Source organism: Camelina sativa, chromosome 4 (genome assembly GCF_030686135.1).
Source record: "Camelina sativa cultivar CO46 ecotype springtype chromosome 4, ASM3068613v1".
In the NCBI taxonomy this organism is placed as follows: domain Eukaryota; kingdom Viridiplantae; phylum Streptophyta; class Magnoliopsida; order Brassicales; family Brassicaceae; genus Camelina; species Camelina sativa.
The window spans coordinates 7,162,148-7,176,298 of record NC_141883.1 but is presented as its reverse complement, the minus strand read 5'-3'; the positions used below and the strand labels follow the sequence as shown (position 1 = coordinate 7,176,298).

Genomic DNA, 14,151 nt, shown 5'->3' with positions numbered 1-14,151 from the left:
ATCCAGTTTACCATTTGGAGTACTTTGAGGATATATGCGGTACAACAAGAATGAATGGGGTGCCTGATGATGCTGTCAAATGTAGGTTGTTCTCATTTTCTCTAAGTGATAAAGCTCATCGCTGGTTTAAGTCGTTGAAGGGAGATAATATTTGAACATGGGATGAGTATAAGGCTGCTTTCTTGCTGCAGTATTTTCCCTAGGCGAGGACTACTCTTTTCAGGAACAAGATTTCAAGCTTTCAGTAGAGTGCTACTGAGACATTCCACGAGGCTTGGAAAAGGTTCAAAGACTACAAAAGAGAGTGTCCTCACAATGGTTTCACTCCAGAATCACTCATCAACACTTTATACAGAGGATTTGATGAGAGGTACAAGATGACATTAGATACGGCCAGCAATGGGGATTTCATGACCAAAACCGAAGGAGAGGCCCAAATTTAAATTGAGAACCTAGCTGCCAGTAATAGTAATCATTGTGTTGATTATTATAGGACAGTGAGAAGCAGTGGAGGAGGAGAATCAAAGCAGATTGCTAAGTTGACTGGAAAAGTGGAGCAAATTTTAAAGAGAGATCAGAGAAGTGTGAATTATTGTGATGATTCAGGAGAGGGTCAAGTTTATCAAGAGCGTGTTGGGGACGGTTCTGAGGAGCTGCAAGCTGAGTTGAACTACGTGAACGGTCAAGGTAACTATCAGAACAATGGTTTCAACTAGGACAACAGGAACCACCCCAACCTCTCTTACTGAAGCACTAATGTTGAGAATCCACAAGATTAAGTATATCCACCACAACAGTTTCAGCAAAAGCAGTTTGCACCAGGGCAAGGAAGCTACAACAAGCCATTGATGTCTCAGGGACAAGGACATGGAAATGGATATAGTCAGGGAAGTTTTCAGCAAAAAACCTTAGTTTAACAACTTCCAGGGAAGTTGCTACGCATCAGTTCAAGCTCCTGTGAGCACCAATTATGTGTCTTCTTAAGGGGATAATGAGATGAAGGTGATGATGCAGCAGATTCTTGAAGGTCAGGTGAAGAATGCTACTGAAATCAATGTTAAGGTGGATAGCATGTATCGTGATTTCAATGGAAAGTTCACAGCACTATCTTCACATGTTAAAACTCTTGAAAACCAAGTAGCTCAAAATTCCTCTACCTCTACGCGACCATCAGGTGTTTTACCTGGAAAAACTGAACCCAAAAATAAGGAGCATTGTTATGCTGTAATGATTCAAGAAGAACCTAAAGAAGTTGCTGAGAGAGGCTTTGAGGAAGCTGTGAATGCTAAAATTATTGTTGAGAGGGAAGTTATAGCTGGTTATTTAGCCAAAGATGAAGATGAGCCACCCAATGTTGCCCCACCACCATATGTTCCTAGGCTCCCATTTCCAGGTCGTACAAGGGAAGCTAAAAGGCAGGCTGAAAAGGAGAAAGCTCGCCTTAATGAAGTTATAAAAGAGTTTCACATCAAACTCCCATTCCTAGAATCAATAAAGAATACAAAAACATACAAGAAATGTTTGAAGGATGTCTTGTCAAACAAGAAGAGCATTGAAGAAGGAGCCATGATGATTTCAAATGGGAAGGCATATGTGCATTTTGAGGAGCAGGAAAAACATCAAAGGAACAAGGTGAAAATCCTTGCAATGGCACACTTGAAATAGGAGACAAAGATGGTTAGTTCTGAGTGCAATGCCATCATCCCGATTGAAATTCCTAAGAAGCTTGGAGATCCAGGGAGTTTTGTACTACCTTACCAAATTGAGAGATTCATGTTTGAGAGATGTTTATGTGACTTGGGAGCTAGTGTCAATTTGATGCCGCTTTTTGTGTTAGAGCGTTTGGGAATAACCAATTTCAAACCGTCAAGGTGCTCCTTACTGCTTGTTGATCGTTCTGTGTGACATCCAGTTGGGTGGGTGGAGGATGTGCATGTTAGAGTTGGGAAGTTCTACATCCCAACTAACTTCACGGTTTTGGAGCTCTCTAAAGAACCACATGATCCTCTCATTCTTGGTCGCCCATTCTTACATACTGCTGGAACTATGATTGATGTAAAAAAGCAGCAAATTCACTTACATATTGGTGATCATATGATAACTCTCTAATTTACATTTTTTAGACACCCTTTTTTCATCTATGTTTTGCATTATATATACTCTAATTAACCTTATCATCTTTAGGTCCTTAACCTTAGGAATTTGCATTTAGGCCATTTAGGGTGCTGCATTGTTGCATTTGTGCATTTTCGATGAAAACAGGTGCTTTGGAGCCCAAAAAGGGGAAGAATGAGGCTAAACCCGAACTTGTACCCGAAGGAGTGATCGTGCGAGAAGAACAGTCTGAACCTTAACCCGATCAAAGAGGATCTGAGCGTAGGAAGAACAACCCGAAGCCCTGCCCGAGCACCTACCCGACTCCAACCTCGTGCACAGCCTCGAGCAGACCTTCGGGCAGAACTGAGCAGCTATGTCAAAGGGGTTTCCATATATAAACCCCCTTCCTTTTCTCGCGGAAGAGAGCCGCAAGCACTCAAAAACCAGAGAGCGAGAGCTTCTGAGAGGGAGACAGAGCGATTTACACATTTTCTTGCTTTGTTAGGATTCGATTTTTACTTCTTTTTCTACTCTTCCAATTTTTGATTATGTATTCTATTACTTTTATCTTATTTATAATTCAATGCAACTTTCATTTGTTTGTGTTTTTATGCTTTTCACCATGAGATCTGAGTAGTGAATCAAAGTTTCTAAGAATGGGATAGGCGAGTATGTGTTCTTGATCGACTAGGATGTCTTAGCTTGATTGTTTATTTTATAAAAATTTGTTTCTAGGTTGGTATACTTAATGTTATTTTCAGACCGAGAGCTTGAGATTAGATCTAGGGTGCTTTGCCATCGAGAGATGTTGTTGAAATGCTTGAAACAACCAATGCTAGAGATTTACTCACTTAGCCTAAGAGATTAGATGTGTAAGGAGAGTTGGGTAGGGGAGTGACTAAGGTTGATTGTTTCTATCACGATAGTATTTTTGCAAGGTTTAGAGATTCATTTTCTAGGGAATATTTGCTTGAGGCATGTGATATATCCCAAATTGATCAGGAGCACGTATGAGTCGATTACCCCATCCTTAGGAGCTTTCGTACTTGATTGTTTAGACTTTTTACCTATAACTCAACCCATTACCCGAACTGGTACTTGAGCACAAGCCTCGTGTATCCCATCGAGTTGTTCATCTTTGTGATCTTGATTTCTTCTGTCATCTGATTGCCCACTCGATCCAGTACCCGAATGCTTGCATCGAGTGTTTAGGTCGTGTTGTTCTTGTTTTTAATTACTTTCGCTTACTCTATGTTAGATAAAACCCGAATCATTGCTTGGCTTGACTTGCATTGTTCTGATCACATCTTATCTGCTAGCATTACAACCATTTGGATTGATAACCCTTTGTACTACAGCTGCATAGGGAATTGATACCTTGGGTGAAATTCCTGTAATCATCATACTCAAGAGTTTGACATGAAAAGGTTGTTGAAAAAACCTACTATTGGAGAACAAGCCTTTTCAATTGAACCATTGATGATCCTGGGGATAAGAATGTGAAGACATGCATTAGTTGAAGTGAGGTCAAAGAAGTCCTGGATGGAGACCCTCAAATTCCAACAGAAAAGGTTAGTGCTACATGTAAGGTTAAGCCCAAAAGGATCAAGGAAAATCCTCATGTAACCTTAACACCAATGAAGTGTGTTGGAGATACCATAGAGTATAAGGTGCAGTGAAAGGGAACCTCGAAACCCTTTTCCAAAGCTATGAGTATTCTAACTTCAGAGTTTAAAGGAAAAGGTCGAAAAACTGAGAAAGGGGTTATGAGTAGAGTTCTGAAGCTGAAGATGAATGACTGGGGACCTTGTTTTGGAGCAAGTCCTCGTGCTCACACCCATTATTTCACAAGAATCTGGTCAAGCTAGTAACATGAAGCAAGCGCTTTGTGGGAGGCAACCCACCAAGTATTTCTCTCTTTTACTAATTATTTTTCTTTTAAATTTCTTTTGAGTCTGTTTGACCTCTTTTTTTAGATTTGTTTTCACACCGAGACGGTGTGAAGCGAGTCTGGAGAAGGTGTCATATGTCTACTAATCTTGTTTGCTTTGGTTGTTTTCTTTTGTTGCTTTCTTTTGAGTCAGTCAATTTTTTTTATCGAGTCAAAAGCGTGTTTTATTGAGTCAAAATGCTGGTTGAGAACTATGAGCTTTACTTAGGGAATTGCACCATCCTTGATTCATTACCTTGAGACCATTTAGCATTGTTTAAGGATGACTTGGAAGTTTAGAAAAAAAAAAGCATGACTTGATCACTTCTTATAATTTTGTCACTTTGAAATTTGGATGATTTAAGCTTGACCATGCTTATTTGGACTTAATATGGACTTATTATATCTCACTTAGGGGATTGGTAATCATGTAATGGATCATACATTCAGAGTTTAATCCACATTATTTTTACCTCTCTTTGTAAACTCTGAATGGCTAGATTTATTTTTAGTCTATTACCACACCTTTAACCCTATACATGCTTCATACCACTTGCATTCTTATGTCATCATCATCATGTGCGTTCATATGCAAAAACTACGGAGTATACAGACCGACATAGCTTTCCTCTAGTTAGGATTGTGGTTGTAGTTTATTTGGGAGGTTGATATTGAGTTGTGGTTGGGTAGTTATGTTCATAAGCATGTATTGAACTTTCATGATCAGTTCTTTTGATGCAGTCTTTGTAAGACGAGAACCAGTTCCAGTCCCTCATTATGAAAAAAAAGATAACAAAAAAGGACATAAATGGGAAAGGAGAAAGCATGAACCAGAAAATTCAGTTTACTAATGGTTAGTATTTGTTTTGAGTCATTTGCCGCATCTTTGTCCGTCTTTTGTGTCTTTTTGGTCTTTTCTTGAGTTGTGATTAGGTGTGGAGACGATGTGCTAGATTTGGAGTCTTTTGGTTGGATTCAAGCTTAACAGAAATAAAGAAGCAGGGAGTGACTTTTGGACATCTTCAAGTTGAACTGAATCATGAAGTCTAGAGAAGTCTAGTGAAGTCTATTGACAAGTCTGGGAAGTCTAGTGAAGTATATAGACAAGTCTGGAGACAAGTCTGGAGGAGTCTTGTGAAGTTTATCGACAAGTCTGCTGAAGTCTAGAGAATTCTGAAGAAGTCCGGTGAAGTTTGTAAACAAGTCTGGTGAAGTCTGTAGACAAATCTGTTGAAGTCTGGAGAAGTCTAGTGTTGTCTGCTGTCTTTCTGGGTTCTAGACACTTATTTCCTTTTCCTGAATTTTTATATTTTTACTTTTATTTTATTTCTTTTTATTTTAATAAGGGTAGAAATACCCCGAGGACCTAATTAGCAACGCATGCTATTTTTTCTGAGTTTTTCTGCACCTTGAGACTTTTGTAAGCTATTTTTTAGAGATTAGAGATTCATCATCTTTGACAATTTGGAGAAGATTTCTAAAATCTTTCCTCACTTTATTTCATCAATTTAATTATGTCTTCTTCATCTCTCTGTGTTGTTGCTTTCAATATGTGTGAGTAGTCACCTAATTGGGTTTTAGGGTTCTAAGTAGGGGATCAAATGATCTAATGGTTTAATTGTTGCTTGGGAATTCTGTTTTCTTTGTGGTTCTTTGATTCATATGCTATTAATGCTAGAATAGGACTGATCACCTTGTTCTAGATTCTAGGTTTTTTTATGCATCACAAGTGTTCAATAGAATGCATGAACCAATATGAATTGAACAATATTTCTCTAACCTGCGAAAGTTGATGTTAGGGGATATTGTGAACTTAATGAACTTGTTTGATAATGCAAATTTGATTAGAAGATTACAAATGAAAGTTTAATAATTGAGTAGTCAAGTTTAGTGATTAATACTTTGAAAGAGGGTTAGTCAAATCTTGTGTTCATGTTCTATAACGGTTCTTAACTATTGAATTCCTTGTTTCATTTCCCCATTGATCATTGATCTCTGAAATATCCTATAGTCCAATGTTTTAATCCCATAGGTTAAATCGTTTTATTTATTACATTTTTATTTACAATTTCTGAAACCGAAAAAACAAACATTTATTCGCTTTAGCTATTTACAAGTCTCGCAAATCTTTAGTGTACCATTGGAGCATATATTGTCTTGCGGTTAAGTGTATCGGGTAAAAACTCGAGCAATCATTGCTCATTGAGCAACTAAAAGTAGCGACTATAGACTCAGATATAAAAAAACTTCAAATTTAATTAATTGTATTTTTTTTATTAGGTATTTCATAGTAGATTCTTAATATATTTTAAATATCTTTTGTTATTGATGTGTAGATATTATTAAATTTAAAATTTATAAACAGAAACTTAAAGATTTTAAAAATTCAAATTTTTAACAAAAATATAAAGATCAATCACTCGCAACAATACATCATCATGTCAACTCGCATCAACAAGCAAACAAACAACAAATGCTATCGCCGGTCGATGTCATTGTTGTCAACGACAAGCAAAAAAAATTAGGTCTCAGAGATTCATGATTAAGTACTTGTGGAAGCACTTACCTTAACATAAAATAAAAGAAAGCTCAATACTTTAAACAAAATAATAGAAATCGGGAACAAACATGTTCTGATACAATGTAGAGATTGATGACTGTTTAGAATTGCAAGTATTATATATTGACTCTCATAAGCTTTAAGTTACATAAGTTTATATAGTAAAATGGTTTTCTAAACTAAGATAGAATTAAATCTTTATATATCTATACAGAGCTGGCCCAGAGAATTATAGCCTTAAGCTGAAAACTCTTTTTATGTTTATTATAAATTTTCTAAAGAAAAAAAACATGGAAAGAGAAGAAACTTAGTGTTGTGTCATTTATACACTGTTTTTACCATTAGGACAAACAAACTTTTCACAAACATATATTCAACGGCCGCGCATGTGTCCTTCGCCGGCTATGTATCTATAAAATAAACATTACAATATCTTCATATTATCTTATGGATCTTGTAGATCCTTCTACATACCAACAAACATATGACTTGTTTTAAACTTGGTCGTTCTTGCGGTTCAGTAGAAGAGGGATTTTCTCTTTTTCTAAAGATGATAACAACTGATCCTTCTCTTCGTTTGCTTTGCCCCACATCACAGCGTAAAAGCCTGTCGTTATCAAAATTCCTCCAAGCAAACTATAATATGAAACAAAAAATCAAAGATGAGTAGATGTTCTTTCTAATAGATAATGTGTATGAAGACTAATGATTCATATACCATCCAAGATAGAGAGAATCGTTGAGAAAAATCATGCCCATAACCACTGCTATTAGAATAGACAAAGGTTTAAATATGGCAAGGTACACAGGTCCTTTGTATCGTATTATCCATGAATGAATCACATAGGATACCGAAGTTATTGTTGCCTGAAATATTTTATAAATAAGACTATGTTAAAATGCAAAAGAAAGCATTTTGATTTTTTTTTTTTCTTTTTTTTGTTTATAAAAAAAATCGAAAATGTATATAACATACCACAGCTACAATTGTGATCAAAGTAATATCGAATTGAAGGATCCAAACGCTTGGATTGTTCCTTTCGACTACTAGTCCAATCGTTGTGGTAATGACTGAAACACATATAGTGTAAAGAAAGGAGACTGTGAATGCTGCTGGATATTCACTCATTATGTGTGCCTGTCCAAAATAGTTACATAGAAAAATCAGTGGAATGATATCAATTCTCTATATGATTAAACCTCATTCTTTAACGACTAAACTCTTTCTTATTATTATTTTTCTTTATTTTGTCAACCAAACACTAGATAAGAATGAAGCCGACATCTTTTATAAGTTGTTCCCTCTCTCTTATTGATTTCGATTACAGCACAAATTTAGAAATTATTTATACTATATATAGATAGGTATTAAAATGTGGTACCTGTAGAATGTAACAAACAGAAACGAAGATGACTTGTATGGTTAAAACAGCTCCTCCGATGAGCCAATCAGAGTTTGAAGACGAAAACAACGGTGGAGAAAGCTGACGGAAGTTTACATACGGCGGAGAAGATGCAACAAAAATACGTGGACCGTGGTAGAAAATCACCACAAGCGCGCCCATCACTGACAAGATCGTCCCTATCACTTTTGCTACACAGCTCTTTTCTTTAAATGATATTTTTTCCATCCTTTATTCAAAAAAATTGACATTTATTGTTATTGATTACGTTTTATTCCAAAGTAAATGATTTGAGAATGTAAATATTTTATTAAAAATGTTAATACACATTTATTATATTCATGCAGACGGCAATGTTAGATTTTTTAAGAATGTAAATATTTAAAAATGAAAACAGTTTAGGTTTACAATCGATGATTATAAACAGTTTGGGCATTAGGCAATGTTAGATTTGGAACACAAGATTATGCACTCGTGAAGTAGTAACCAACTTATCTTCATATCATTTGAGATGCCGAACCTAAATACATGTATATATTGTAGAAAGAAATAAAAATAAAAATAAAAACACAATTACCAAAATCATTATGTAGATTATTTACCCAACTACTTAAACACCTCTACGTGCAACACCAAATATAACAAATTTAAAATACTATATAATTTCTCGAATTACCTCATTTGATCCGATATTTTAATATAAAGTTGTTAGCAAAAAGAATCATGTGTCATTACATCGCAATGCAAAACCTCACTACTTGAAACAAATTTTGTAGTAAGTCAAAGCAATCTTCAACCATTTTATTGATTAAAAATTTAACTATACGGATACGAAACTTTTCTCATAAATAACTGCTTTTTTACGAAAACATATAATGTATCAAATAAGAGTTTTATGCAGTTTTGATATATCATAGTTTTTGTGGTTTTTAATCATGATATAAGGAGTGTTGTAGAGTCTTTTGATTTGTTTTCTAGAATGTTTTTGAGTCTTTGCAGGTTTTCTAGGACTTTGGCACAGAATAAGCAAAGTGGAGCAATTTGTATCATTTTGGAGCATAAATCTCAAAGAATCAATTTGGACTCGGATCAAAACAAGGGCATCGATCGACACCACTTAGGAGCATCGGTCGACACCCTATTCAGCCGATGAAGAATCACAAATTTGGAAGTTTTACAAAGTTGCCCGAAATTTTCCATATTTGCAACACAAGTCTTTGACGTGTTTTAGGGCATATAAATAGTATTTTTAGGTTTTATAAACCCCTAAATTTTATTCTAGCAAGTTTTATTTTCTGCAACCCTGTGAGATTTTGAGAGCTTTTGGGAGAGAGAACTGAACTGCTTTGAGAGAAGAATTCTTGAACTCCCTCTTTACTCTTTAAATTTCAATTGTTTATTATTCAGAATCATGTTTTGTTATTCATTGAATATGTCTGAGTAGTTTGCTTGTTAGGTTCAGGGTTTTTCACAGGGATTTTATGAATTGTTAGATCTGTTTATTTAGGATTCTTTATCTTTCTAGATCTTCATCTTAGGTTGTTCTTAATGCTAGATCTTTGATTAGTCATCTTGATATGAGAATATAATTGATTTCCTCATAAAACCTTTTGATGAGCAAAATTACTTCTTGCAAAGAGATTTGATTTAGTAATTTTGTGAACAATCTAAATCTGTTTTCAAAGCTGATTTTTAACCTAGAATTTTACAAAGAGATTTGGATTTTCTGGTTTTAAATTTAGATAATATTTGCAGTGAGAACTGATTTATTTTACATAAGAGTTTAGAGTTCTAGATCTGATCTTAATTGCTTGAATCCTATTTATTTATTGATTTAATATTTTGTAATTTCCTGAGAAATTCTCTGGATCTAGCTTTTTGATCTTCTGAATTTAAAACAGTTTTATTTAATATTTTGCATTGCTTTTTAATTTAAATCATCTTGTTTAGCGTAATAACAAAACTCTATAAATTATTGTGTTTGATCTTGAGTCTATGTGGAATTCGACCCCTAAATGTTACAGTGACCTCTTAATTTGAGAGAGTAGCTCTAGGGTAAATTTGAGCATATCAAGTTTTATTCATCTTAGGTATACGTGATGTGTCATTTATGATTTATTACTTATGTAACTTGTATAAAATATATACTCTAAAATAGTACTAATAAAATTAAAACAAAGTTTAAGGAAAATTATAGCACATGCACACTCCGAAAATTTTCAAAAATAACACTAATTGATAGAATTGTAATTATAATATTTAAACTTTATTTTTCACCAAAACAATATTTGAAATTTATTTTTTATAAATATTTTTTAAATTTTAAATATATATTTTAGGTTTGAGTTGCTTATTTTACGTATAAGGTCTTTTTAGATGGTAGTGTTTAGAGATTAGGATTTAATTTTGAATGTTTAAGTTTGAAACATGGTGCTATTTTAAAAACATAATAAATAATTTACTATATTTAGAAAAAATTTATTTTTGTATTATTTTTTAATAGTCCTTTTTTAATAGACATGTACTTGATCAAATGAGTTAATTTTTATATCATAATGTAACACCTGTAACCTAGAAACGATTTGTGTGTTCGGTGTCGAGCGACACCAAAAGGTGTCAGTCGAAACTAGCAAAGTTTCGAGTTAGTTGGTATGGTTTGTTCTTGGTTTTGTGCGGTTTAAATTTTTTAGAGAAATCCTAAACTTTCTTTATAAAATGAGAGACCCTCACTGTTTTTGGGGTTTTCTTCCCCTGTCGATTTCTGTCTTAGAGAGAAAGAGAAAAGAAAATAGTGGATTAGGGGTGGGACATGAGTGGAGAAGAGAAGGGAGCAGTGTCGTCTGCGCTTGGGGACATATGCAGAGCAGGCTCGGCCTCCTGGTGTTGGACGATGGAGAAGGAGGCTCACGGGAGAGAGAGAGAGAGAGAAAGACAAGAGGGATGGTGTTAACGTGGTGTCTCGACGTTTGGATCGGTGAGTGGGAGAGTGTGGAGACTCACAGTAGCATCTTGTCCATGTGAGTGTGTTGTTTTGGTCCATAATCAATATGAGAATCGATGGTGGTAAATGATTAGAGTTTTGGGGCCAAGAGGGGCTGAAGGAGGAGCCTAGGTCGTGGTTGTACGCTTGCTGTAGTTCGACACCAGCAGCTGCAGACGGACTGCGCGGACTAGTATGGGATGACTATTCCGGGGCAACATTTTGAGGATGAAACGAAGTCCGCTTTGTCTGAAATTTGGTCAGGAGCTTTGTGGTGATACATGCTCCAAATCCGACGGTGGGTTTGTCAATTGAATGGTTAATTTTTTAATTAATCTAGTGTTAATATTGTGGTTTGGTATGGACATTTTTTTTGCAAGGTAGGGGTTTCGAGCAACACAAGGTGGTGTTGATCGACACCAGCAAGTTGTTGTGTGTTTGGTCGTACGTGAAAAGTTGGAGTTAGGGTATTTCAAGGGAAAAATGACAGAGGTGAAGCCGAGGGCATCGACCGACACCACGAGGATGTCGATTGACACTATATGTGTTGTTCGTGAGTTGTTCCTGATTTGTGATTATCAATACCAGGTAGAGTAGAGGTGATGATCGACACCAGAGCGAAGGTTGGTGATGCCTAGTGGGGGGTGTCTACCGACACAAGTGGAGGTGTCGCTCGACACAAGGTGGAGGTGTCGCTCGACACCAACGTCTAGCTCTTGGAGAGTGTGTTATGTTAGCTTGCTTTCCGGCAAGAGTTATCGAGGATGCTTAAGAGGTTGGGTGCAAGTCTTATGGGTGAACCGTAATCGTGGTTATTGGATTGTGGTATGGCCAGTGTGGGTCGAAAGCAGATCGTTGGTGAGGCAGAGTCTGTGACTAGAATTGAAAGGACTATTCCAGCCCATCTCTCTTGTTACTTTGTCACGTTGGAGTGGTTTGTGGTGCGACTATGTATCAAGATGAGGTGGTGTTTGAGATACATGAGTGAGTGAAGCTTGTTCCAAGAAGTAGAGACAAGTGGCTTGTCCGGTCAGACGTCGAAAGAGTCTGATAGGGGTGATCCAAGTCTACGAATGTAAGGTGCTTGTAGAACCGAAGTACCTTCGTATGACTGTGTTTGAATGTGAAGTATGGGTTAGTTGGACTTAGCTTGAACACTTGTTTGTTCTGCTTGTAACAATCCAATTGAGTAAGTTTTTGTAAGAACCGATTTCTAAGCCGGTTGTCTCGTCGGAATAATGGGGTTTCATTGAGATGGTTTCATGTGTGTCATTTACGAAGATTAAGAATTCGGGTGCGGTCATTTCACATATAAACGCGATGGATATTACTATTAGTATATCTTAAAAAGAATTATCTTAAAATAACATTAAAACAAGTTTTATAGACAATTATATATAAAAAACTCCACAAATTTACAAAAAAGCACCAATTGATATAATTGTAATATTTTAAATGTATTTTTAGAAATTAGTTTTAAAAATTTTTGTCATCTATTTTACGTCAGGGTATAGTTTCTAAAGAAAATGTTTTAGTATCTAAAGTTTAGCATTTAATTTTAAAACAGTGTTATTTTTTGAATTTTAGAGATTACGTGCTAATTTATAAATAAAACTTATTTTTGTGTTATCGATAAGAGTTTTCTTATCTTAAGCGGTCCAACTAAAATGATTTTTTTATCTTAAATGTCAGAATAAATCTGCGTTAATCTGAAATCTGAAAAAAAAAAAAAAAAAAAAAAAAAAAAAATTGCAAACCTGAAGATAACGGCGAGGATGAAGGTAAGAGCAGGACTGATATTGCCCATGGCGGAAGCTAAGGTTGGGCTGCTGTATTTGATGCCTACGTATCCTGTAATCACATTTATTGATCTTTTTTTGTATATTTTTTCAGCCAAAATTCATATATTAGCAACACTATAATAATGATAATTTCATATTACGTACTGGAAGAAGGAATGTTTGGAAATTACCCTAGAAATCCCTGAAGTCCAATCTTACAGAGTATTGAGAGACTTAGTGGAGGAAGTGTTCTTGACCTGTAAAAAAAGAAGGCAGAAACAAGAAATATGCATACATATTTTTTTTAAAGAACGTTTATAAATGGTCTTAGATAAAGATTAAGGTCATTAGAAGAAACCTGTTGGTGAAAAATAGAGAAGGAAGAAGGAGAAGCGAAGCAAGAATATAAGAATAGCCGATGAAAGGGTAAATGTTGAGTCCCTTTGCAGTTGCTACTTTAAACAGTGTACTTAATCCGATGCCAGTGGTTTCTATCGCCAGCATTGTCGTCAAAAACACGGCCTCTCTCCGCCAGTGGCTTGCTGTTCCGGCCATTTTTTGATATGGTAGAAAGGTTTGGTGTTGAAATGTGAGTCTTTTGTTATCCCTTTGTTTGCTTGTTTATGTTGCTAGTTAGCAAAATAAATGGCGTATATAGTGTGCAGGCCCGGCTTTTAGGCGAGAGTGGGACAAACAAAATTTTCCAACAAAACTTCAACAAAAGGGGCAAAAAAAAAAAAAAAAAAAACAGATTATATATGTTGGAAACCGTCCATAAAAATTAGATGCCAAGGGAGCAGGGACAAAACATAATTATTGAGATCGGATGATAGTGTGGTCCACTGCCACTTCTTGAATCTATGATGGAAGGACCACTAGAGACTGATACGGGTTTAGCTAGTGGACTGCATTCTAAAGAATTAGATTCCTTTCAATGAGCGAATGGTACCCTCTCTTCTCTTTCAATGTAGTATCCTCCTATAGTCCCTATTGATCGGAAATTAAAATACAACGTGGAACAAAATGCATGTTCTTTATGTAAACCTTTGTTCAAACCTTTGTTCTTTTTCTTTCTTTTCGTGTTTTTTTATTTTTTTTATTTTATTAAGTTAGTGACAAGAACTCCCCTCTAAGTAGAGTCTTTACACCGGTCAACACACTTACATGGAAAGATAACAAAGCAAAGAATAATGGGTTCCTAATTAACCACACCATCCCAACATGATAATAAGGATACAAACAAAAAGTACAACAACATAAACTAATGCTAAGAAGATATAAGAGCATAAAAGCCTCATAGATAGGGTGAACCACAAAGCCGATAGTCCACATAAGATGGCGAGAAGCAGTCCTAGAACGAATTGCCGGTTGCAAAACGACAAATACCACATTGGAATACA

General features: G+C 35.6%; 1 protein-coding gene and 1 non-coding gene across 4 annotated transcripts; both read right to left on the bottom strand.

Moving 5' to 3' along the window:
• Window positions 1–212: 212 nt before the first annotated feature.
• On the bottom strand, window positions 213–322 carry LOC147945536 (small nucleolar RNA R71). The gene has a single exon (XR_015597926.1). It is a non-coding gene; the product is annotated as a small nucleolar RNA R71 (small nucleolar RNA).
• Window positions 323–6,884: 6,562 nt separating this feature from the next.
• LOC104780055 (WAT1-related protein At3g28070) lies at window positions 6,885–13,527 on the bottom strand. Of its 3 annotated transcripts, none has more exons than XM_010504512.3 (7): window positions 13,110–13,527; window positions 12,943–13,008; window positions 12,728–12,841; window positions 7,970–8,219; window positions 7,564–7,725; window positions 7,306–7,454; window positions 6,885–7,223 (listed from the first exon to the last, which is right to left on the bottom strand). In XM_010504512.3, exons 1-7 carry the CDS (start codon window positions 13,304–13,306, stop codon window positions 7,082–7,084), a joined length of 1,080 nt encoding a protein of 359 aa, XP_010502814.1. In that variant the 5' UTR covers window positions 13,307–13,527; the 3' UTR covers window positions 6,885–7,081. The 3 variants fall into 3 exon arrangements, with proteins under 3 accessions (XP_010502814.1, XP_019100113.1, XP_087366160.1); XM_019244568.2 differs by having other exon boundaries at window positions 12,728–12,821; window positions 13,110–13,499; XM_087510034.1 differs by lacking the exon at window positions 7,306–7,454.
• Window positions 13,528–14,151: the final 624 nt, after the last annotated feature.

Excerpts from the sequence above, each read along its gene's own strand:
- LOC104780055 (XM_010504512.3), bottom strand. The coding sequence starts at position 13,306 with ATGGCCGGAACAGCAAGCCACTGGCGGAGAGAGGCCGTGTTTTTGACG. Across the intron at positions 8,220-12,727 it reads ATCCTCGCCGTTATCTTCAG|GATGGAAAAAATATCATTTA; the intron begins GTTTGCAATTTT and ends TTTTGAATAAAG. Across the intron at positions 7,726-7,969 it reads CTGTTTGTTACATTCTACAG|GCACACATAATGAGTGAATA; the intron begins GTACCACATTTT and ends TATTTTGGACAG.